We start from the raw sequence: 26,302 nt of genomic DNA on the forward strand, positions 1-26,302 counted from the left end.
AGAGAGAGAGAGTGAGAAAGAGGGAGAGAAAGAGGGAGAGAGAAAGGGGGGAAGGGGAGAGGGGGAGAGGGGAGACAGTGAGAAAGAGGGAGGGAGAGGGGGAGAGGAGGAGGGGGAGAGACAGTGAGAGAGAGAGAGGGAGAAAGAAGAGGAAGAGGGGGAGAGGGGGAGAAAGGGGGAGAGAGAGGGAGAGAGAGAGAAAGGCAGACAGTGAGAAAGAGGGAAAGAGGGGAGAAAGGGGGAGGGGGGAAGGAAGGGGGAAAAAGAGAGACAGCAAGAGAGAGAGAGAGTGAGAGAGAGAGAGAGACCGTAAGAAAGAGGGAGAGAGAGGGGAAAAGGGAGAGAAAGGGGGAGAGAGAGAGAGAGAGAAAGAGAGACAGTGAGAAAGAGGGAGAGAGAGGGAGAGAGGGGGAGAGGGGAAGGAAGGGGGGAAAAGAGAGGGGGGAGAGAGGAGGTGAGAGAGGGAGAAAGGGGGAGAGAGACAGCAAGATGGTGAGGGGGTGGAGAGAGGGAGAGCAAGCGAGACAGTGATTGGGGGGAGCAAGAGAGAGACAGAGAGAGACAGCGAGGGGGGAGAAAGAGAGAGCGAGACAGGGACAGAGGTGGGGAGGGGAGGGAGAGAGACAGCAAGAGAGGGAGACAGTGAGAAAGAGGGGGAGAGAGAGGGAGAGAGAGCAAGGGGGAGAAGGAGAGAGGGAAGGAGACAAAGTGCGAGCGAGGGGGAGAGGGGAGGGGGAGGGGAGGGAGGAGGGATGGAGGGAGGGGGAGAGAGAAAGACAGAGGGACAGAGACCATTTCTTTTTAATAATGGTTGAAAACTCCCCAAATTTGATGAAAGACAAGAATAAAAACATCCAAGTTCAAGGAATTCTAAGTAAAATGAACTCAGAAACCCACATTTGAGGCACATTATAAAAAACATCAAAGCCAAAGACAAAGAGAATTTCAAAAGCAATAAGAGAAGCAACTCATCACCTATAAGGGATCCTGAGTAAATTTCTCATCAGACACAGGGCCAATAAAGTGGTAAAATTTAAAAAGCTGTAAGCTAAGAATGATATGCCTGGCAAAACTGTCCTTCGAAAAAGGGAGGAATGAACACAGTTCCAGATAAAGAAAAGCCCAGGGAGTTTCTCTCCACTAGAGCTGTGCTGCAAGAAATGCTCATGCAATTTATGCAAAACATCACAGAGAATAACTCAAAGCCACATAAAGAATGAAAGATCTAAAAATTGGTAAATACAAAAAATTGTAAAAGTTAACATCACTGTAACTTAGATTGTACCTCCATATATTGTTTTCTACATAATTTAAGAGACTGATGCAGACAGTAATGCAGAAAATGCGGGGCAACATCTCACTACATAACAATAACAACAATAAAAAACTAAATATAAGAGATAGTAATGCAAGAAATGAGGGGGCAAAAAAGCAATTAAGACATATAGGAAACAAAGAGTAAATAACCAAAGTCCCTGCATACTGGTAAACACTTTAAATATAAATAGATTAAATCCTCTAATCAATATAAGACACTGAGAATGGATTTTAAAAATATTATGCAACTACAATATGCTGTTCAGATTCACTTTAGATCCAAATAATAGACTGAAATGAAAGGGGCTGTAGCTCAGTGGCAGAGCACTTGCCTAGCACATGTGAGGCACTGGGTTCGATCCTCAGCAGCACCACATAAAAAAATTAGTAAATAAAAAGTGAAAGTAAAAAATAAGAGTGCTTTATTAAAAAAAATAAAAGGTTCGATTCTCAGCACCACATAAAAAACTAAATAAAGATATTGTATCCATCTACAACTAAGAGTATTTTTTTAAAAATTATGATCAGGAGATGATCTAGAAATCATAGATAGGATGAAGTTCTGAGAAACTAAGTCTATGGAATACAACATTACTGATGTCCTACTTCAGGGAAACTGTCTATTCCAAAAACACCGAAAAGCTAATAATTAGTAGAGAAATGAACAAGTAGCCAGGTAATAATTATCTGTAAATAAAGCATACAAGGAACTCATTTTTTTAAATCATAAAAGTGAACATTGGTGGCTGGGGTTGTAGCTCAGTGGTGGAGCACTTGCCTGGCATGTGTGAGGTACTAGGGTTCGATTCTTAGCACCACATAAAAATACATAAATAAAGGTATTGTGTTCAGCCACAACAACAACAACAAAATTTTAAAGTGAACACTGATGCTAAAAGTGAACTTTCTGGCAGAGATTTAATGAGTTTCTCACCATAGTACCCAGTTTAGCATCGCCATATTATAGACAAATCAGAACTTCAATGAAATTTTGGAATACCGAAACCAGGGATAATTCTTTGAAACTGAAGAATCAGATTAAATCTGAAGGTTATGGTCACATGTAATTATGGAACACATCACAAAGCTAACAATAGTTGAAAAAATACACCTTAAGAGATAGATAAATGCACAAAATACCCATAACTGATCAATATAAATTAGGATGCTTTCAGGTTATGTTTATAATTAGAACTAACCTTTACTCTCTCACAAAATGCCCCATGATGAGAACAAAGGGACCATGAAGCTCATTCTGTATTGCTTTTTTCCATTTCTATTTCTACAGTATCTGCTTTTTATTCCAAGTGATTGCAAAAGAAAGTTTGTAAGACTGGGGGTGGGGTGGGGGCGGGAAATGGAAAAATAAACCTTAAATAAAAAATGATTCCAAGAGACAAAATACACTGTATATTAATAAAAGGTTCAACATCGTAAGATGTTACAACAGTTATAAACATAAGAATGGAGCACTCAAATATATAAATCAAAAACTGAGGGCTGGGGTTGTGCTCAGTGGTAGAGCGCTTGCCTAGCATGTGTGAGGCACTGGGTTCGATCCTTAGCACCACATAAATATAAATAAATAAAATAAAGGTATTGTGTCCATCTCAATTAAATTTTTTTTTAAATTGGTAAGATGTAAGAGAAAAATAGCACTACAATAAAAGCTGACAACTTCTACACTCCACTCCCAATAATGGAGAGGACAGACAGACAGAAGATGAGTAAGAAAAGAAAGGACTTAAAGCAACTAGACACGACACACACAGAACACCCCACACAACAGAATACATGCCCTTCTCCAAGTGCACATGTGATGTCGTCCAAGGCAGACCATACATAGGCCAAAATTTATCCATGGATTTTGAAAATAGGGATCATACAAACTACTAATCATAACAGTACAGAGCCAAAAATCAGTAACAGAAGGAAAACCAGAAAATCACAAATTTGTGGAAAGTAAACAACACATTCCTAAATAAGCAATGAATCTAAGAAGAAATCACAAGGAAATACGGAAAATACTTAGAGATGAATGAAAACAAAAACAACGTACCAAAGCTTTCAAGACACAGCAAAAGCAGAATAAGGTGGGAATTTACAGTTATAAGTTTTTACATTCAAAAACAAGAGAGCCAGGAACAATGATGTATACCTGTCATCCCAGTGGCTGGGGAGGCCAGTCTCAGCAACTAAGCTGAGACTATGTCTCAAAATAAAAAGGGCTGGGGATGTGGCTCTGTGGTTAAGTACCCCTGGGTTAATAAATCCCCAGTGCCAAAAAAATAAAGAAATAAACAAACATACAAGAAAGATCTCAAGCTAACAACTTACTTTTACAGAGAAAAAACAAACTAACCCCAAAGCTGGCAGAAGAAAGGCAATGATAAAGACGAAGTAGAGAGAAAATCAAAGTGCAGGAAACAAGAGAAGAACAATGAAACCAAAAGTAGGTTTTTTTTGGGGGAAAAAAAATCAACAACACTAACAAACCTGTAGCTAGGTGAACAAAGGAAAATAAAAGGGAGAAGACTCAAATAAGTACAGACATAATTGATTTTCAAAAATCAAATGGTTTTAAGTTCTATGAACTACTATAGACCAATAAATTGAATAACCTAGACAAATTCAACAGATTCCCGCAAATGCAAAACCTACCAAAAGTAAACTATAAAGAAAGAGAAAAATCTGAACAGACCTAAAAACAGTAGGGATATTCAATCAACAATAAAAAATCTGATAAAGAAAAGCCCAGGATTTCATGGCTTCATTGGTGAAATCTACCAAACTTTTAAAGAACTAACTCTGGTAATTCTTAAACTTTTACAAAAAACTGAGTAGGCAACACTTTCTAACTCATTCTATGAAGCCAGCATTCCCCTGATACCAAAACTAAAGACTCTACCAAAAGAAAACTACAAACCAATACCTGCTATGAACACACATGCAAAAATCCCTAACAAAATATCAGCAAGCCAAATTCAGCACTTTTAAAAGGAATATGACACACATCATGTCTAAGTGGGATATACTTCTCTAAGGTAAGGATGGTTCAGTGTACAAAAATCAATCAACATCACACATCACATTGACAGAGTGAAGGGGAAAAACCACACGATCATCTCAATTGATGTATGAAAAAGCATTTGACCAAATGCAACACCCTCTCATAAAAATCTCAACAAACTAGAAAGAGGTTACATCAACATAATAAAGTTGTACATGAAAATGCACAGTTACAGCGCTCGCCTAGCACACGTGAGGCACTGGGCTCAATCCTCAGTACCACATAAAATAAATAAACAAAGATATTGTGTACATCTACAACTGAAAAACTTTAAAAAGAAAAGAAAATGCACAGTAAGCATCCTACTCAATGGTGAAAGACTGGAAGTTTTCAGAAATTAGGCAAAACACCCACTTTCACCAGTTCTATTTAACACTATTGGAAGTTCTAGCCAGAGTTAGGCAAGAAAAAGCAGCAAAAGGCATCCAAAATTGAAAGGAAGGTGCAAGATCATCTGTTAGCAGATGACATAATTATTTATGTAGAAACTCCCAAACAAAAGCTGGAATTAATCAACGAACTAGACAAAATAGCAGGATACAAAGTTAACATGCAAAAATCAACTGCATTTCTATACACTAACGATGAATAATCTGAAAAGGAAATTAAGAAAACAGTTCCACTTACAACACCACCAAAAAGGATAAAAACATTTAGAAAGAAATTAAAGATACAAATAGAAACACATCCACACTCATAAATTAAAAGAATGCTGATACAATGTTAATACTAAAAGCAATTCGGAGTTAAAGCAATCCCTATGAAAATCTCAATGATTTTTTTTTCCAGCAATGGATAGAACCACCCTAAAATTTATATAGCATTTCAAAGGAAGAGCCAACCGAATCTTGAAAAAGAATAACAGCTAGGTGCTGTGGTGCACTCCTGTAATCCCAGCAGCCTAGGAGGCTCAGGCAGCGAGACTGCGAATTCAAAGTCAGCCTCAGCAACTTATCAAGGCCCTGGTTCTAAATACAATATTAAAAAGGGCAGCAGTTAAGCACCTCTGGGTTCAATCCTCAGTACCACAAGAAAAATAAACAAAAATAAATAAATAAAATAAAATAACAAAGCTGTAGGACTCACACTTCTGGATTTTAACTTTTACCACAAAGTTACAGCACTCAAAACAGTATGGGGTCAACTATTCAACATGGAGGTGGAGGTCAATAAGCTCGAACTGATATTCCAGAAGGTTGACTGATCTGGATTACGTTCAGTACAGGCTGGAATATGAAATCAAGACAAAGCACCCTGATTTAGCAGGCCAGCTGTCATCACTGACTAAAGAAGAGAAAACTGACAGAGCAATTAAAATCTCACACAACAGACTTATGAAGAAATGGACTTGTGAAAGGAAACTAATGAAGAGATCTGTTCCAGAGAAACCGAAGAAGGTGTCTTGTTAATGCTTGATGATCAGAGGTGGGGGCTGGTAGAGGAGGAGGAGGTCTGGCTTGAGTGACAGGGTAGTGATGCCTTTAATGAGTGGAAAACTTAAGAGCAGATATTATCGCTACAAAATTTAGCTGAAAAAAAAAGTAATGGGAATGCAGGGATTTAAATTACATATATACATACTTAGTTTCGTAGTTTTAACTAAGTTAGTCCCTTAACACTATTTTGGACCTGTTTTCTTTTTGTATAGTTGAGATAATATATTCTGCCTTCTCATAAAATAATGTTTATATATATTTCAGGCAGTTAATGTGTGAATGAGTATGATTTAGAAATTAAGGAACTAGCAACATTTTATATATGTATAAAACTTCCAATTTTTGAAATGTTGATTGCAAATGGGAATCATTATTGGTGAGACCATTAATATATGATGTGTAATCTTTCATAAAACCTAGCTAATGTAATAAGTTGGCTTCTCTGTGATAGCCTCACTTTTATTTTTTCCCCTATTCCTTCTGCCTGCTAATGTTGAACAACATGAGCTTGTCAGCAAATGCTGTTTTAGACTGTCCCTGTGGTATTTCCATAATTCCTTTGTTTTCCTTCAGCCTGTTTGTTACTCTTCGTTTGGTTTTGCTGCAGGGGAGATTGAACCCAGGGCCTCGCACATGCTACATCCCTAGCCAGAACTACATTCCTAGCTCCGTAATTATTCATTTTATGGGAAAGCAAGCCGGGTACAGCTGTGCATGCCTATAATCCCAGCTACCCAGGAGACTGAGGCAAGAGGATTTCAAGTTCAAGGCTAGCCTGGGCAATACATAGCAAGACCCTGTTTCTGTGAGGAAAAAAAAAATGTAGATGAATGCTACATTGGAGCGTGTCCCTGCTACTTGCCAGTTTTGTATTCGTGAACTAATTCCGCTACTTATTTTCAAACAACTGTTGGCAACAAGGTAATTGTCCAGGACTGGGGACGTAGCTGGGGGTAAAGTGCTTGCATGTGGGAGGACCTGGGTTTGATCCTTAGCACCACAAAACCAAAATAGGGTCAGATTAAAAAAAAATTGTGGGGTTTTTCAAGATGGCGGACTAGAGGGCAGCTGCATTTCACATTGCTCCAGGACGCAGGATTCAAAAGAGGAGATAGTGAGAGACTTGGGACCAACTCAAAGCCGCCGAGTGAGTCTCTCCCATTGGGGAGGCGTCCTGGATGGGGCGGTAGACCCGGAACGCAGGGAACTTTGTGAAGTGGAGTTGTTCAGTGAGACGCCCCTCCCCCCACAGGAGCGGTAAACGCGGACAACTGGGCCTGCTCAGCACAGCGCTTGGACTCAGAGCAACCACTGGGGCTCCGGGCGGCTGCCTGAGGAGGAGCTGCGTGGCGAGCTGTTTGAACTCAGAGCGAGCGCTCCTGAACACCGGGAGGTTGCCCGGAGGAAGAGGAGGAGTGCGGCGGGTCGCTTGGTCTAGGAGTGACTGCATCAGAGCCACAGGCGGTTGCCAGAGGAGGAGCTGCGTGGCGAGCTGTTTGGACTCAGAGCGATTGCTTCTGAACAACGGGGGGTTGCCCGGAGGAAGAGGAGAAGCGTGGCGGGTCGCTTGACCTAGGAGTGACTGCATCAGAGCCACAGAGGCAGTTGCCAGAGGAGGATCTGCGTGGCGAGCTGTTTGAACTCAGAACGACTGCTCCAGAACACCGGTGGCCTGCCTGGAGGAGGAGCGCGGTGGGTCGCTTGATCTAGGAGTGACTGCATCAGAACCACAGGCGGTTGCCAGAGGAGGAGGCAAGTGGTGAGTTGATTGGACTAAAAGCGACCGCTCCTGAACATCGGTGGCCTGCCTGGAGGAGGAGCACGGTGGGTCACTTGGTCTCGGAGCCACCGCTCCTGAACACCCAGGGGGCTACCCCAAGGAGGAGGAGGAACAGGGCGGGTCACTTGGACTCAGAGTGACTGCCTAGGGCTACGGGCGGTTGGCGGGAGGAGGAGACACGAAGTGAGTTGTTTGGACTCCTAGTGACTGCATCGGAAACCGGGCGGCTGTCCGGAGGAGGAGGTGTGTGGCAGGTCTCTGGGTCTCGGAGCTATTGTACGGGGCTCCAGGTGGTGGCTCAGAGGAGGGGCCGCATAGCCAGGCGATTAGGTGCAGAGCAGGGTCCCAGGAGCTAGGTGGCTTCTTGCTGGAAGAGCCGCACAGAGACACGCCTAGGGGCGGAGCGAAGTTTCCAGGACTGCGGGCAGATTCTCTGGGAGAGGCAGCCTAAGGAGACTGGCCTGCGAAGGGTGAGGCTCCCAGGCCCAGGAGGTAGGTCCGGGCCCCTGGGAACGTTGCAGAGGAAGACAGCCCAGCCCAGGCAGTAGTTGTAGATTGAGGGGAACCTCTAGGAGGGAAACTGACCAGCGAGACGTCTCCACCGAGTAAGTCTTCCCTGCCGGGGGAGGTTTTCCCACAGGGACGGTAAAACCAGAGACACAGGCACAAACAGGACTTGCCTCAGCCCACAGCCTAGTTCCCCGTTGAATGACCATTGGTCAACAAGTGGAGGCACCTCTGCCCACTAGCAGGGAATATACACCACCTGAGGGTCACCACCCCTAGAGAGGCAGCTTCTTCGTGGAGCTCCGCATTATCAACTTCCTCCAAGACTTCAGGCTACTGAAGGATAAGAGGGGATATACTAGCAATCTTCAGGGACATTATAAGTCGATAGAGGAAATCTGCAATATTTTAATGACCCACTGATTCCTGAACAATATGAGAAAACAAGGGAAGAAAATGCCCCAAACAAATCTAGATGTTACATCAATAAAATCCAACGACAGCATGGCAGAAGAAATGACAGAAAGGGAGTTCAGAATGTACATAATTAAAATGATTAGGGAAGTAAACGATGAGATGAAAGAGCAAATGCAGGCATTGAATGATCGCACCAATCGACAGTTAACAGAGCAAATTCAGGAAGCAAAAGATCATTTCAATAAAGAGTTAGAGATATTGAAAAAAAAACAAACAGAAATCCTTGAAATGAAGGAAACAATAAACCAAATTAAGAACTCCATAGAAAGCATAACCAATAGGATAGAACACCTGGAAGACAGAACTTCAGATATTGAAGACAAAATATTTAACCTCGAAAACAAAGTTGAACAAACAGAGAAGATGGTAAGTAATCATGAACAGAATCTCCAAGAACTATGGGATATCATGAAAAGGCCAAATTTGAGAATTATTGGGATTGAGGAAGGCTTAGAGAAACAAACCACAGGAATGAACAATCTATTCAATGAATAATATCAGAAAATTTCCCAAATCTGAAGAATGAAATGGAAAATCAAGTCCAAGAGACTTATAGGACTCCAAATACACAAAATTACAACAGACCCACACCAAGGCACATTATAATGAAAATACCTAACATACAAAATAAAGACAGAATTTTAAAGGCGGTGAGAGAAAAGAACCAAATTACATTCAGGGGGAAACCAATACGGATATCAGCAGATTTTTCAATCCAGACCCTAAAAGCTAGAAGGGCCTGGAACAACATTTTTCAAGCTCTGAAAGAAAATGGATGCCAACCAAGAATCTTATACCCAGCAAAACTTACCTTCAAATTTGACGATGAAATAAAATCATTCCATGATAAACAAAAGCTAAAAGAATTTACAAAAAGAAAGCCAGCATTACAGAACATTCTCAGCAAAATATTTCATGAGGAAGAGATAAAAAACAAAGAAGCAAATCAGCAAAGGGAGGAATTATCCTAAAGGAACTGTCAAATAAAGGAGGAACCAAGTTGTGTCAAAAATTTTAAATATGAACCAAATGACCGGGAATACAAATCATATCTCAATAATAACCCTGAATGTTAATGGCCTGAATTCATCAATCAAAAGACACAGACTGGCAGATTGGATTAAAAAGAAAGATCCAACAATATGTTGCCTGCAAGAGACTCACCTCATAAAAAGAGATACCCATAGACTGAAGGTGAAAGGATGGGGAAAAACATACCGTGCACATGGACTCAGCAAAAAAGCGGGAGTATCCATCCTCATTTCAGATAATGTGGACTTCAAGCCAATGTTAGTCAGAAGGGATAAAGAAGGACATTTCATACTGCTTAAGGGAAGCATAAATCAGCAAGATATAACAATCATAAACATCTATGACCCAAACAGTGGCTCATCCATGTATGTTAAACAAATCCTTCTCAATTTTAGAAACCAAATAGACCATAACACAATAATACTAGGTGATTTTAACACGCCTCTCTCACCATTGGACAGATCTTCCAAACAAAAATTGAACAAAGAAACCATAGATCTCAATAACACAATCAATAATTTAGACTTAACAGACATTTATAGAACATACCATCCAACCAAGAGTGAATACACTTTCTTCTCAGCAGCACATGGATCCTTCTCTAAAACAGACCATATATTATGCCACAAAGCTAATGTCAGCAAATACAAGAAGATAGAGACACTACCTTGTATTCTATCAGATCATAATGGATTGAAGTTAGAAATAAATGAAAGAGTAAAAAACAGAAACTACTCCAACACCTGGAGATTAAACAATATGCTATTATATGATGAATGGATAACAGAAGATATTAGGAAGGAAATTAAAAAATTCTTAGAGGTAAACGAGAACAAAGAAACATCATATCAAAATCTCTGGGACACTATGAAAGCAGTACTTAGAGGAAGATTTATTTCATGGAGCGCATTTAATAAAAGAAGTAAAACTCAAAAAATAAATGACCTAACACTACAGCTCAAAGCCCTAGAAAAAGAAGAACAGACCAACACCAAAGTAGTAGAAGACAGGAAATAGTTAAACTGAGAGCTGAAATCAACAAAATTGAAACAAAAGAAACAATACAAAAAATTGACAAAATAAATAGTTGGTTCTTCGAAAAAATAAACAAAATTGATAAACCTTTAGCCACACTAACAAAGAGAAGACGAGAGAAAACCCAAATTACTAAAATTCGGAATGAACAAGGAAATATCACAACAGACACGACTGAAATACAAAACATAATTAGAAGCTATTTTGAAAACCTATACTCCAACAAAATACAAAATTCCGAAGACATCAACAGGTTTCTAGAGACATATGAATTGCCTAAAGTGAACGAGGAGGACATACACAATTTAAATAGACCAATTTCAAGTAATGAAATAGAAGAAGTCATCAAAAGCCTACCAACAAAGAAAAGTCCAGGACCAGATGGGTTCTCAGCCGAGTTCTACAAAACCTTTAAAGAAGAGCTCATTCCAATACTTCTCAAAGTATTCCATAAAATAGAAGAGGAGGGAACCCTCCCAAACTCATTCTATGAAGCCAATATTACCCTGATACCTAAACCAGACAGAGACATATCGAGGAAAGAAAATTTCAGACCAATATCCTTAATGAACATCGACGCAAAAATTCTCAACAAAATTTTAGCAAATCGCATACAAAAACATATTAAAAAGATAGTGCACCATGATCAAGTGGGTTTCATCCCAGGGATGCAAGGTTGGTTCAACATCAGGAAATCAATAAATGTAATTCACCATATCAATAGACTTAAAGTCAAGAATCACATGATTATTTCGATAGATGCAGAAAAAGCATTTGATAAAATACAGCACCCCTTCATGCTCAAAACACTAGAAAAAATAGGGATAGTGGGAACATTCCTTAACACTGTAAAGGCCATCTACGCTAAGCCCATGGCTAATATCATTCTAAATGGTGAAAAACTAAAAGCATTCCCTCTAAAAACTGGAACAAGGCAGGGATGCCCTCTTTCACCACTTCTATTCAATATCGTCCTTGAAACTCTAGCCAGAGCAATTAGACAGACCAAAGAAATTAAAGGGATACGAATAGGAAAAGAAGAACTCAAACTATCCCTATTTGCTGATGATATGATTGTATACTTAGAGGAACCAGGAAATTCCACCAGAAAACTTTTAGATCTCATAAGTGAATTCAGTAAAGTAGTGGGATATAAGATCAATGCACATAAATCTAAGGCATTTTTATACATAAGCGATGTAAATTTCTCAGAAAGAGAAATTAGGAAAACTACCCCATTCACAATAGCTTCGAAAAAAATAAAATACTTGGGAATCAATCTCACAAAAGAGGTTAAAGACCTCTACAATGAGAACTACAGAACACTAAAGAAAGAAATTAAAGAAAACCTTAGAAGATGGAAAGATCTCCCAAGTTCTTGGATAGGAAGAATTAATATTGTCAAAATGGCCATACTACCAAAAGTGCTATACAGATTCAATGCAATTCCAATTAAAATCCCAATGATGTACCTTACAGAAATAGAGCAAGAAATTATGAAATTCATCTGGAAGAATAAAAAACCCAGAATAGCTAAAGCAATCCTTGGCAGAAAGAGTGAAGCAGGGGGTATCGCAATACCAGATCTTCAACTCTACTACAAAGCAATAGTAACAAAAACGGCATGGTATTGGTACCAAAATAGAAAGGTGGATCAATGGTACAGAATAGAGGACACGGACACAAACCCAAATAAATACAATTTTCTCATACTAGACAAAGGGGCCAAAAATATGCAATGGAGAAAAGATAGCCTCTTCAACAAATGGTGCTGGGAGAATTGGAAATCCATATGCAACAGAATGAAACTAAACCCATATCTCTCACCATGCACGAAACTAAACTCAAAATGGATTAAGGATCTCGGAATCAGAAGAGACCTTGCATCTTATAGAAGAAAAAGTAGGTCCAGAGCTTCAACATGTCAGCTTAGGACCAGACTTCCTCAACAGGACTCCCATAGCACAAGAAATAAAAGCAAGAATTAATAACTGGGATAGATTCAAACTAAAAAGTTTTCTCTCAGCAAAGGAAACTATCAGCAATGCAAAGAAAGAGCCTACAGAGTGGGAGAAAATCTTTGCCAATCATACTTCAGATAGAGCACTAATCTCCAGAATCTATAAAGAACTCAAACAACTCTACACCAAGAATGCAAATAATCCAATCGACAAATGGGCTAAGGAAATGAATAGACACTTCACAGAAGAAGATCTACAAGCAATCAACAAACATATGGAAAAATGTTCAACATCTCTAGTAATAAGAGAAATGCAAATCAAAACCACCCTAAGATTCCAACTCACCCCAATTAGAATGGCGATTATCAAGAATACAAGCAACAACAGGTGTTGGCGAGGATGTGGGGAGAAAGGCACACTCATACATTGCTGGTGGGGCTGCAAATTACTGCAGCCACTCTGGAAAGCAGTATGGAGACTCCTTAGAAAACTTGGAATGGAACCACCATTTGACCCAGCTATCCCACTCCTTGGCCTATACCCAAAGGACTTAAAATCAGCATATTACAGAGATACAGCCACATCAATGTTCATAGCTGCTCAGTTCACAATAGCCAGATTGTGGAACCAACCTAGATGTCCTTCAATTGATGAATGGATAAAGAAACTGTGGTATATATATACAATGGAATATTACTCAGCCATAAAGAATGATAAAATTATGGCATTTGCAGGCAAATGGATGAAACTGGAGAATATCATGCTAAGTGAGATAAGCCAATCTCAAAAAACCAAAGGAAGAATGATATCGCTAATAAGTGGATGATGACACATAATGGGGGGTGGGAGGGGTTAGTGTTGGGGTTGGAGTTGGGTTTAGGGAGGTGGGCAGGAATGGAGGAAGGAAGGACTGTATAGAGGGAGGGGAGGGGTGGGAGGGGTGGGGGAGAAGGGAAAAAAATGGCAGAATGAATCAAACAACATTACCCTATGTAAATTTATGATTACACAAATGGTATGCCTTTATGCCATGTACAGGCAGAGAAACAACATGTATCCCATTTGTTTACAATAAAAAATAAAAAAAAATAAAAATTATGGGATAATAGGTACAGCCCAGCAGTAGTGCATAATTGGCATGTGTGAGGTTCTGGGCTCAATCTGCAATGCTAAAAAAAGAAAAAAGATTATGGAGTTATTTACAATAGCAATACATAGTATTGCTATAATACTATAGTAATAGTATACATATCTGACTTATAGTAGGTGAATAGGAAAATAAATCATAGTGTATGTGTGCTGAAGAGGAGAAGCAGGCACTGCAGTTTTATAATTAAGATTGGACTTCGGAGTCATACCTGACTCCAGCAGTCCCCACTTTTAGCTGCAGTTTTGTTCTCTACGGTTTTAGTTACCCGTGGTCACCTGTAGTCCACAAATAATAAATGTCAAATTCTGGATATAATCAATTAGGAAAAAAAAAAAAAAAAAAAAAAAAAGTATGGTACTAGCATAAAAACAGACAATATAACAGAATGAAAAAGACCAGAAACAGCTCAGTAGTAGAGCACTTGCCTAGTATGTGTTGGCTCTGGGTTTGATCCCAAGAACTAAAGGGGGAAAAATCTACAAGAGTCCAGAAATAAATCCTCACATATGTAGTCAAATGACTTGCAACAAGGGTGTCAAACCATTCAATGGGAAATCAACTCAAAATGGATCAAAGTCCTAACCACAAGACCTAAAACCATGTAAACTAGAAGAAAATGGAGGGCAAAAGTTTCATAAGACTGTATTTGTAATAACTTCTGGGATATGACGCCAAAGATACAGGAAACAATGGAAAAATAGAAAAATCAGATTTCATGAAAATTTAAAAATTTTGTGCCTTGTTGGGTGAGGTGATACACACCTGTAATCCCAGAGACTTAGGAGGCTGAGGCAGGAGGATTGCAAGTTTGAGATCAGTCTTAGCAACTTAGTGAGATCATCTCAAAGTGATAAATAAAAAGGGCTGGTGATGTAGCTCAGTGGTAGGTGCTTGCCTAAAATGCACAAGGCCATAATATTTTTGTGTGTGCCTCAAAAAACAGTATCAACAGAGTAAAAAGGCAGCCTATAGAAGGGGAAGAAATATTTGCACATTTTATATCTGATGAGATATTAATATCCAGAATGCACTGGAACTCTTAAAACTCAACAGCAAAAGAACCTGCTTCAAAATGGGCATACAAAAAAGATACACAAAGGGACATAAGCACATGAAAAGATGCTCAACATCAAACATCAATCATTAGGGAAATGCAAATTAGAACTACAATGAGAGACCACCACACACCCACTAGGAGTGGTTACTACTGAAAAACAAGTAACAAACACTGGTGAAGATGTGAAGAAACGAGAATGCGTGTCCACCAATGCGTGTCCACCGTCAACAGGAGTGTTAAATTGTACAGCCATTGTGGAAACAGCAGAGTAGTTCTTCGAAAAGATTAAACAGAATTACCATCTGATCCAGCAATCCCACTCCTTTGCATATGCCCCAAATAACTGGAAGCAGGGTCTCAAAGATATGGGATACCCGTGTTCATAGCATCGTCCACAACAGCTAAAATGTGGAAGCAACCCAGTGCACACCAATGCATAAATGGATAGGCAAAATGTGGCAAATACCCATAATTGAACACTGCAGTCTTAAAGGAAATTCTAACAAACACAAACCTTTAGGACATTATGCTAAATGAAATAAGCCAACCACGGAAAGACAAATACCTCATGATTTCACCTATATGACGTATTTCAAGTAGTCAGACTCACAGAAACAAAGACAGGATGGTGGTTGCCCAGGAGGACAGTGGGTGTTCCTGTTCAACAAGAACCAGTTACAAAATGAAGTTCTGGAGGTGGATATTGGTGATGGCTACACTTTATGGATGTATTTAATATCTGACTATACACTTAAAAAAAATGCAAAAAAAAAAAAAAATGGTAAAATTAGGCTTTATGTACTTTACCAAAATGAAAAAAAGAATTGAGAGGAAAACAAAGGGTAGCAAGCATGAAAAAGACAAATAAAATCATGAATTTTGGGGAAGGATGGGGGTAATGGGGATTGAACGCAGGGGTACTTAACCACTGAGCCACATCCCCAGCCCTAGTTTTGTATTTTATTTATAGATATGATCTCGCTGAACTGCTTAGCACCTTGCTATTGCTGAAGCTGGCTTTGAACTTGCAATCCTCCTGCCTCAGCCTTCCAAGCTGCTAGGATTACAGGTGTGTGCCACTGTGCCCAGCAATGATTCATTATTAATAAGTTGTTACTCTACCATGTTAATATATCAAATAAGAATACAATAGTATTTAAATAGATGGTCAAAACAATAGAAAAAATTCCATATCCATTTCCAGCAACTCTAAAAGTGACCCAAAATACTTCTTCAATGTAGTAAAAAAAGGTATCTGCAAGGACTAGTCACTTGTCACATAGGTATCTTTAAAATCAAGAAAGTCAGCATTTATAATCATCACATTCCAATTCTCCTATGACTTGAAAGGGAAACAGGTGACATGAAAAGGAAATAGGCTTTCTCAGTGCTATTGACTATTTCCCTCTTATCGAACATTACTTGTTTCCTCTTTAATTTTTCTTTAATTAAACTCTCAAATGAATAACCATGTGAATCCATCTATGATTAAATCACTGAACTGGTTCAGAGGATGTAAGGATCTTTAAGACTCTTCATACACAATGCCAAATTCTCTGTATGACTGCCTATTTCATGTACCCTGTCAGTACTGGGTATCATCTTTTCATTAATAATTATGGCCTACTGGTTTCTTGTTTTTAATTTGCATTTACTTAACTGAGAAGCTAAGTTTGGCCTGATGCTTTTCTTTTCTGTTTCCCCCCTTCATTTGTATTTCTTCTTTTACAGTAAGTTACATCCGTTGCTGGACTCGACTGGAACTTCACTCTTTCACCTAGGTATCTTGGTCTCACATGAAGTTTCACTCAGAACGATGATCTCTTGACAATAGTATGTATCTGGGTTTGTAAACCATTTCTATCCTTACTCCCCTGTACAACCTTTACAAATTAAATTATTTTTCACATTTCCTCAGCAAGCATTACCATCTTTATTTTACGCATTTCACTGATAAAACCTCCAGCACTGGGAGGTTAATTTCCCTCAGGTTACCTAGCAGGCCCAATCCTGGTTCTCCACTAACATGACACTCATCAATGTTAAGATGTACACTTGCCATGTTTTAACTTCTCAGAAGCTGCGATCCATTTCACAATCAATGGCATGATGTGGTTTTGTTTGCAGCTTATTAAATTTTTCTTGATAATACAAAAAATAACATAAGCCTTATAAGTGGAGGCATGGTGAATGCGCTGGGCAAAGACCCGGCAGGCAGTTAACACAGGACTCCCAGCAGACAAGTGACTCCAAAGTTCACAGGCCCCACCCCGCCCACACCTGGAGCCTCTCTGCTCTTACTTTACAGCTCTGACTGGCTTCCGATCACAGGAGATTAAATAGAAGCAGTGGAGACATAAAAAGGGCTGAGAGGCTGCCACACGCCAGCATGGAGGAAGATGCAGGAGAGCAGAGACAGAAGCAGATGGAAGTCTGCCAGGACCACGGCTGGAAGCACTGCTTCCAAACACCAGTTCTTAATGTGAAGTGAAACAAAAGGATGCTGTGGTAAATTTGGGGATCGTGGGTCAAAATAAACACGTTTCTTGACTGCAGTACTTTTTGTCACTGGAGAAACCCAACGTGAACACAGTAACTTTACGATGGACAGGTCTGGCTGACTTGCTATTCGTTACTTTCTTGCTCTCTCCTCACCATGCACCTTTTGAAGCATGGTGGCCATCAATACATAAATACTTACTACTCCTTTAGAAAGATAGTTATTGACAAAGTCCTTCCACGTGATTTCTCTGCCCGAGCTCTTGAAGAGGAAGTAAAACATGACTCCACCCCAAAACAGAGCAGTCCACATAAAGTACATCCTGAAATCCTTGTCGTCCCATGGAAAGTCACCCTAAGAACAAAATTCCACAATATGATCTATGCCATGCAAGACACAAGCCCCTCCCAACCCACTCTGAGCACCACATCAAAATCTCAAAATTAGTACACAGTTTGGAATCAAACCTTCTGGAACCTGGACCACCAGTGAGAATCATCTTTCTTGCCACGGCGTTTTCCTCCACCAGCACCTCCTCCTCCAGAAGAGCGTGGGGTAGCAGCTGTTTTTGATTCTGTCATAAACAAAGGGCATTGCAGGGCACCCTAGCTGTCCTCAAGGTTTCCACATACGTAGTGTAATAAAGGACCTACTGCAAAATACACTGACAAATGATTAGCACTTTGCTTATAGTTTTTCATGGAATGTGCCCAATGACCCCCATAATCCAAGAACTATGCAACTGTTACATCCATTCTATAGAGGAAGAAGCTGGAGCTAAAGTGACTTACTGGATAGCATGTTGCCTTGTCAAGTGACACTGAGTAAGTGACAGCTGGGATTTAAATACAGTCAAGCAAATTCTGAGTCCCCCTTCGAAGTTAAAAAGTAAGCACTCCCCTTCCCTTCCCCAGTCTACAAAGTGAACAATGCCACGTTTCTTCTGTGGGAAGGCCTGATTTCAGTAACTCTCACCTGCGCTAGGGGTAGCTCAGCACCACACAACAAACCACACTCATCCACGCATAATTCATGTGCGAGAATCTGAAATTAGCCACTGAAATTAGTCACCCCTCAATTTATACATTAAAGTCTTGACCCTCTGTACCTCAGAATGTGACCTCATTTGAAAACAGGGTTTTTACAGAGGTAATCGAGTCAAGATGAGGTGATTAGGGCCAGCCCTAATCCACTAGCATCATAAGCAGGGGAGATCTGCACAAAGATACCCATATGCAGAGATAATGATGTGAAGACACAAGAGGCAGATGGCCCTCTGCAGGCCTACAATTCTTCCTCACAGCTCTCAGAAGACACCAACCTGCTGACACCTTGACTTTGGATTTCAAGCATGCAGAACTATGAGACAAACCATTTCTATTGCCAAAGTCAGTGAGACTGTGATCCTTTGTAACGGCAGCCCTAACAAACTAACAGTCACTAACATCTTCCGTTTTTTTTTTTTTTTTTTTTTTTTTTTTGACTTCTTCTCTATCCTCTTGATGACCTACAAATACATGGCTAATGTCTACAACCACCATGCAGCAAGCCCTTGCAGGCAGCAGGAGGAGGGGAGCTAGAGGCACTATCATCCTCAGGCACCTGAAGCTGTGGCACAGGACTGGGAAACAGAGTCAGCAATTGCTCAGGCTGGGCGACTATTCCAAACGACTCTGGGACAAGGTAACAGCTATGCAAAAGGTACCCAACAGGTTGTAGTTACAAAGCACACCCACCTTCATTCATCTGTCCCCAAACCAAGATCCAGAATACCAACCACGTCCTGGGAAAACCCTGTACCAGCTGCCCATGTCACCAACGCTGCCTCACACAGCCTCCCGGCCACCGTCACCCACACTAGCACACCTCATTCCCCATGTTCCCTGGCCTTGCTTTCATTCATTCACTCTTTGAGCATCTATCTGTCTCTTGATTAGAGGGCAAGTTCATTTACAAACAATGGCTAGGCTGGGGATGCGGCTCGGTGATTCACCAGCCTCTGTGGGGCCCTGGCTCAATCTCCAGCACTACCAACAAACCCACAGGGCTGACATGTTTCCTGACCTTTCCCTAAAAAGAAAGGAAGCCAGCGCGTGCCAGGCACTGCGGTACTACACACATGAAACGGGAGCGGAGGCTCTGAGCCCATACGTCCCCCTTATCAACCCCGCTCAAGAAAACCTCTCTGACTCCCCAAGATAAGATAGGGTTCAACTAAGGCTCAGGAACAACTTTAAAACGCCACACTGTAACACAATGTGTGCCAAATAACTTCATGTATTAGCTTTCTACGGCTTTTCTCGATGGTTTAGATTATATGTCAGCTATCTGTATCTACCAGTCTTGATTTCATTGGTCAGTATCTCCTAAGTGACCTTAAATTACTTCAATTTGAAAAATGACAGAAAAATATGAACAGAAAATTAAGGTGAAATGACATGCAGAGTCTGGAAAATTTTCAGTGTACTCATAACCTACAGTTCTACAACCGATTAACTTTCTTTGTTCAGAACAAGCACCATCAATTATTAGAGAAAAAGAAACTCACAGATAATCTTTTAAAAGATACCTTTTTTTTCTCTCATAACTTCTTGTGGTTCACTAATTTTTTTCCCATTTTTTCCATTAGGAAAATATTTTTCAAATCCTATAAGAAAAGGAAAAATATACACATGCTCAAACTAAAATTCATCAGGTGTATATTCATTTGTTTTTAAATCAGTTGACATATCATTAAAAGGATAAGCTGAAAGTATTACATTTCTTGTGCAGAAGGACATCAAAGTCTATAGTTTAACAAATTACATGCCAATTTCATCATATGAAAGCATTACATTTGAAGGTGCCACATTTTCAGGGCTGTAATCAGACCTGAGTCAGAAGTCAAGAAGTAGGTACAGAAGACAGAAATGTCAGTCATCCTAAAATCAAGCCTATGCACCCCTGTAGTGAATACCTGCTCAGGACACATGTCTCTAACAAGTGTAGAACATTACAGTTACACCTAAGGGGCTTTACCTTTGGGAGGTCGAGAACAGAATCTTTGATATGCAGCAATTACATCTATCAGAAGAGAATTTCTGCTGGTTGTTGCTTGAGCTGTAGCATATCGATAAAGCTGCAACATGACATAAAAATAAAAGCATGAGGGTTACATCAAGATAAAAGATGTGAAAGAGCTTATTTCATAATATCACAAAGTGGATGTTTTTTTCCCTTCCATTGGTGGCAATACATAGCACAGGGACTCCTTTCAGGAAGGACCAGGGCTGTCTGGCACTTCTTGCTCTATTCTAGCAATAGAACCAGGAGACCCACATGATCATCCAGAAGATAAGAATACTTCAAAGTCGGATACAATTTAGAACTGTAGCCCCACCATGATTACCTGATAACACATGCACTCTGGCAATGTTCACCTAACTTGCAGCATTCAAAAGATAAAACTATGACTCAGAAAATCTGCTGCTTCATGCTGACTCATCTTCAGAGTCTACAGAATACTGTGTTAGTCAGTTTTCCATCACTAAAATGGAATACCTAAGATAATCAACTTATAATATGTTTTGTCTCAGTTTTGGAGGTTTCAGCGTGTTGGAGGTTTCCCTGTTGCTTTTGGGTCTGTGGCAAAGAAGCACATCATGGCGGGAATGTGAAGTGGAACACTCAACTCATTGCCAGGAAACACGAGAAGAAGCCAGGGTCCCACTACTCCATTCAAAGGTATACCTCTAATGACCTAAGGACCTCCCATCAGACTCCATCACTGGTCCCACCACTTCCCAATATCACCATCTAGGGACCAAGCCTTTAAAATAATACATGGTCTCTGGGAGCCATTCAAGATCCCAGCTATACCAGTACTGTAAGATATTTATCTGAAATTATGGACCAGGGCCACTTGTAAAGATAATACTAATTTTATCTTAATTCAAGAAAGTCATAACCCCAAATCACTGATAATCCTTATACTAGCAACATTTGCTAAAGATATTTGATACCTTTTCATCCTTATGAGAATCATTGCTATAGGAATCCCATTACACATACATCTCTACTTTACCTAACATGTTGCTGAAATGTTGTCTGTAAACAGTCGAGATAAATCCAAGTATAATATAAACAAACCAAAAAGGTTCTCTATTACATTCTTAACTGCATAAAATCATCAATGGCAAGAGGCACTGAGGGGATATATCCAAGTCTGTGAAAAAATTCAGATATACTCTTCTTTTGCAAAGTGAAAATTCACCATCATTTTTGAGGGGGTTGCGGTGGGGCCAAGTTTTTAAATACAAATAGCAGTGTTTAAGGTGAAGTTCACCTGTGTTAGCATCCACCATTACTTGCCTCCTGTATGGTGTGATGAGAAAAATAAAACACCACAAAACTAAATAAAACCACATCATATCCACTAGGATGGCTATAATCAAAAAAAGATAAAGTGTCAGTGAGGAAGTGGAGAAACTGGAGCCCTTGTACACTGCTGGTGAGAACATGCAACAGTGAAGACACAAGGAAAACAGTGTGGTAGATTCTCAAATGTTAAATGTAGTTACCACAGGGTCCAGCAAATCCACTCCTACTAAAAAACACTGCAAATGTATGTCTACCCAAAAGCTTTACAGAAATGTTCACAGCAGCATTATTCATAATAGTTAAAAAAGGGAACTCAAATGTCCATCAACTGATAAACAGATAAAAAGTGGTATATCCATAAATGGAATCATATTCACCCATAAAAAGTACTGAAATATCAGGGCAAGGATGAACTTTCCAAACATGCTAGTGACGGCTGCCAGACATAAAACGTCACATGTTTTATGGTTCCATTTATGTGAAACATTCAGAATAGTCAGACCCATTGTGTAGATTAGGAAGTTACCCAGGCCTGGGCAGATGGTCAGGGTGAAACTGGGAGTAACTGATATGGTTACAGGGCTTTTCCTGGAGTGATGAAAACATGCTAGAATCAGGGATGGTAGTGATGGTTGCACAACCTTGTGAGTATCTTAAAACCAATGAACTGCACACTTTAAAATGATGAATTTTATGGTATGTGAATAAAAACGTAAATAAAAAATAAATTTTAAAATGAGGGGGAAGAAGGAAAGGGAAAGTATGGGAGAACGAGATTAATCAAATTATATCATGTACATGTGCGAATGTGGCACAATGAAAATGAATCTAAAATTATATTCTAAAAATTACAAATAATTTTTTTGGGGGGTACTGGAAATTGAACTGAGGGTGCTTTACCTGAACTACATCCCCAGTCCCTTTTTTTTTTTTTTTCTTTCCTTAAAGAAAGAAAGAAATAGCTAAATAGCTAAGGTTCTCACTAAGCTGCCCAGGCTGTACTCAAACTTGTGATCTTCCCGCTTTAGCCTCCTGAGTCACTGGTATTACAGGCATGCACCACCATACCTGGCTTATTACATATAATTACAATGCACCAATAAAAAGAAAAAAAAATGAACTGATTTAGCTTCAAATAAATACACAATTCTGCACTGCAAAATGGGCCAAAACACTGTACTATATATACATGGTTGACCACAATGGAGGTACGAGAGGATCTGGAGCTTATGGTACGTCAGGACCTTCCAAGCCATGGGAACATAGCCTGTCAAATAACCACTGGTCCTGAATAAGAACACACCATAAGTGAATAAAGCTTTTTCCAGTGCCAACTTCATTAAGGGCATAGACTACAATCTCACTCAAGCAGCAAGTCAACAACTCACACTCATGCTCTGAGCAGCTACTCAGTGTGGGTAGTCCAAAGGGTAATTAGAACCAGTTTCCACTGCTAGGAAACTCAGAAACACAAGAAAGACAATGCTGAGAACAAATCAGTTACAAACTGGCACAGTTACTGCAAAATACAAAACATACAGTCTCAATTTCAATTTCCGAAGGGGTTCCAGGAACCCCTGTCCACAGATGCTTAAGTCCCTCATATAAAATAACAGTGTTTGCACAACTTCCCATCACCTCAGATTACTTTTAATAACTAATAAAATGTAAATTTTATGTCAACTGTTGCTATTCTGTATTGTCTAGGGAACAATGACAAAACGTCTGTGCCTGTTGAGTACAAATGCTATTTTTAAAAAATAGTTTGCATCCAAGGGTACCCTGGGATATGGAAGGTTGACTGATAATGGAATAAGAGGGGCAGAGAGATAGTACAAAAGGTTCTTTTTACCACCAGAGTTTGGAACAGAAATGGGCACATGGCAAGTATTCCATAAACACTTGTTGACTCAAGAAGCCCCCTGTATGCTCTATTTTCTAACTGGTTTGATATGGCATACTCCTAGCAATAATCCCCATGAGCGCATTTTTCACTGAGGTTATTTTCTATAAAGGAATCATCAATGAAACAACTTCTCCACATACCCAAGCTGGGGTGTCGTCACTCAAAGAACGTGAGACACCAATTCACAAAATTTAGGCTTAGAGTACTTCACCTTAGAGGATCAGCTGCTATGTTTGACAATATGAACAGTCTTCAATTGCTTTATCATCAGTCTTATACCCCTAGGCCTAACACCTGAGAACTGATATCTCAATACATCAAAATCTTTTTCCAAGGGACCCAACTGTGAGACTAATACTTCTGTCTGATCTTCAACAGTAGCAAGAACTAAGGAAAACCTGTCCTATGAGACTCCTCACAGGCAGCACAGTAATGCCCAAGTGTCCCCATTCAACGCTAGGGAATATGTCACAGACTACCTATCCATAAGCTGTAGCTGTCAGCACAAAGTACTTCCTTCTAGTTCAGCACTGGTGAGTCACAGGGACAACAGTGCCACTACAAAGAAAGGTCTTTTAGGTAAGACTCCTACCACAAAAACTGCAAACTCACCAGGTAGATTCCTACCTGCCCATTGTATGTCTGAGTCCAATGTCCATTAGTAGCAAAAGGGAAGAGATCAGAACCAGGGAAGAGGAAAATGGATACAAGAAACTGAAAAAGGCTTAGTGCAGAGCAGTACACATCAGGAAAAAGATGAAGAGAACTAAGAAATAAATACAAGGCTGGCATGGTAGTAAAAATTGTAAATGCAGGTACCATCAGCCCTCCACAACCTTGAATTCCACCAGTGGACGGAAAGAAAATACTAGGGGGTGGGGGAGGGGGATTTCCCTAAACACCACCATATAACTACTATTTATATAACATTTACATTGTATTAGATAGTATGAGTAATCTAGAGCTGATTCAAAGTACATAGGAGACTATGGGAGGGTATATCCAAATAATCCGAGTAGCCCTGGCTCTAGTACCCTCTGGGGTCCTGGAATCATTTCCCTGCGGGTACTGCAGTGTACTACTACTTACCCCATTTATGTGGAAAGGCCGAACTAACTTCCTCAAGGGCATCTAGCTAGTAAGTGGTGAAACCAGGTTCCAGCGACTGACCCCCGGGCCTCAACCACCTGCTACGTACCTCCGGGTACAACCGGTGTGGGGCTGGACTCTAGAGGGCTGGCAGCGAGCAGCTGTGTCATCGACCCATCCATACGGGACTCTTCCTGAGACAGATCACTGCCGTGCTGCCCACGCACTATCACCACCCGAGAACAATGCACTGGATGCCCCGTGCGGACCTGCACAGGGCTGGCTTCCCCCACCAACGCCCCCTTGGACGCGCCCCGTCACGCAGCAAGGCGCGCAGCCCCCGCTCCGCGGCAGACGCTCACTCCAAGGGTCAAAATGCACTCGCGGGGTCCTGTGCCAGGCTGAGGGCCGGCCGCGGCCCGGTGCAGATGGGACCGGCGAAACTCGGGCCGCCGGAGCCCGAAGGCCTCCGCAGGCCCGCCGCCCACCAGGCACAGGCTCCGACCCTCCGCAGACCGGCGCGCCGGCCGGACGGCACACGCGGGCGCCCCACGCGGCCGGCCCGGCTCCCCAGGGCCCGCGCGCCGCGGGGCGGTGACCTTGACGTTGCCTCCGGGCCGGAAGCGGGCCCAGGCGGGGCGCAGGGCGGGCGCCGGGACTCACCGTCCGCAGGCAGCGCCGCTCACCGCGGCCCGCGCCGCCGCCGGGCAGGAGGAGCGGCGGGAGGCCGCGGGGCCGGCAGCCGCCGCGGCCCCACAGCAGCAGGCAGCGGTGCGCCATGACGGCCGGCGCGGCCCACTCGGCGCAGGTGCGGCGGCGTCGGCGGAGGCTCGGAAGCGAGCTCGGGTCGACAACAGCCACGCGCGAAGGCTGGCGGCCGGCGGCTCGCCGCGGGCCCCCGCTCTCCACGCGCGCGTCCGCCTTGGCCCCGCCCCGGCGCGCTGACGTCGACGTCCCCTCTCGGAGGCGGAACCGAAGGGCAGGGACGTGGAGGGCGGGGCCGAGGGGCCGTGAGGAGGAGGAGTGGGAGGCGGGGTCTAAGGAAGGGCGTGAAGGGCGGGACCTAAGGGCAGGTGCGTCGAGAGCGGGTTAGGAGGCGGGGCATAGGGAGGAGCGTGGAGGGCGGGGCCTAAGGGCAGAGATGCATAGGGAGGGGCGGGAGGCGGGGCTTGTCGGCAGGGGCGTGGAGGGCGGAGCGGAGGTGAGACAAGAGGCCAGGGTCTGAGGGAGGGGTCGGGGAGGTGGAAAGCCGGCGCCCGCAGGAGTAGGAGGGGCAAGACGGGCGTGGCAGAGGCGGCGGGGCTATGGGTGGAAGGATCTTTTCCACCGAGGGCTCCAAATCGTCTTGGCCCTCTTAGCGTCTGCTGTCATTTGTCAAAACTTAAGCCCAGTAGCATTAGCCGGCATGGTGGTGGGCTCCAGAGATGCCAAACACATCTCTAACTCCTAGGAGGGCAACGCGAAGACTCACAAACCAGCCTTGAAAACGTAGTAATCAAAATGTGAGACTGTAAGGAGCTTGGGCCCATGGGCTCCCTCTGTGTGAGCGTGCTCTGTCATTACAGAGACAAGCACATTTGTGTCTTCCTACAGCGTCAGAATTTATTGAATAACAGTTCAATGACT

General features: G+C 41.7%; 1 protein-coding gene across 2 annotated transcripts in view; it reads right to left on the reverse strand.

Moving 5' to 3' along the window:
* The window catches only part of Afg3l2 (AFG3 like matrix AAA peptidase subunit 2), a 52,205-nt gene extending 26,594 nt beyond the window's left edge, over positions 1-25,611 (reverse strand). Inside the window, exons 1-5 of one of the 2 annotated variants that reach the window (XM_047526112.1) lie at positions 25,340-25,611; positions 20,341-20,440; positions 19,892-19,969; positions 17,790-17,896; positions 17,524-17,676 (exon numbers count right to left, since the gene is read on the reverse strand). In XM_047526112.1, coding sequence (XP_047382068.1) covers positions 17,524-17,676; positions 17,790-17,896; positions 19,892-19,969; positions 20,341-20,440; positions 25,340-25,456 — 555 coding nt within the window. In that variant the 5' untranslated portion in view covers positions 25,457-25,611. Of the gene's footprint in view, positions 1-17,523; positions 17,677-17,789; positions 17,897-19,891; positions 19,970-20,340; positions 20,441-24,676; positions 24,860-25,339 lie in introns of those variants that run through there. The other variant, XM_047526113.1, reaches the window with a different exon arrangement.
* Positions 25,612-26,302: the final 691 nt, after the last annotated feature.

Source organism: Sciurus carolinensis, chromosome 15 (assembly GCF_902686445.1).
Source record: "Sciurus carolinensis chromosome 15, mSciCar1.2, whole genome shotgun sequence".
In the NCBI taxonomy this organism is placed as follows: Eukaryota; Metazoa; Chordata; class Mammalia; order Rodentia; family Sciuridae; genus Sciurus; species Sciurus carolinensis.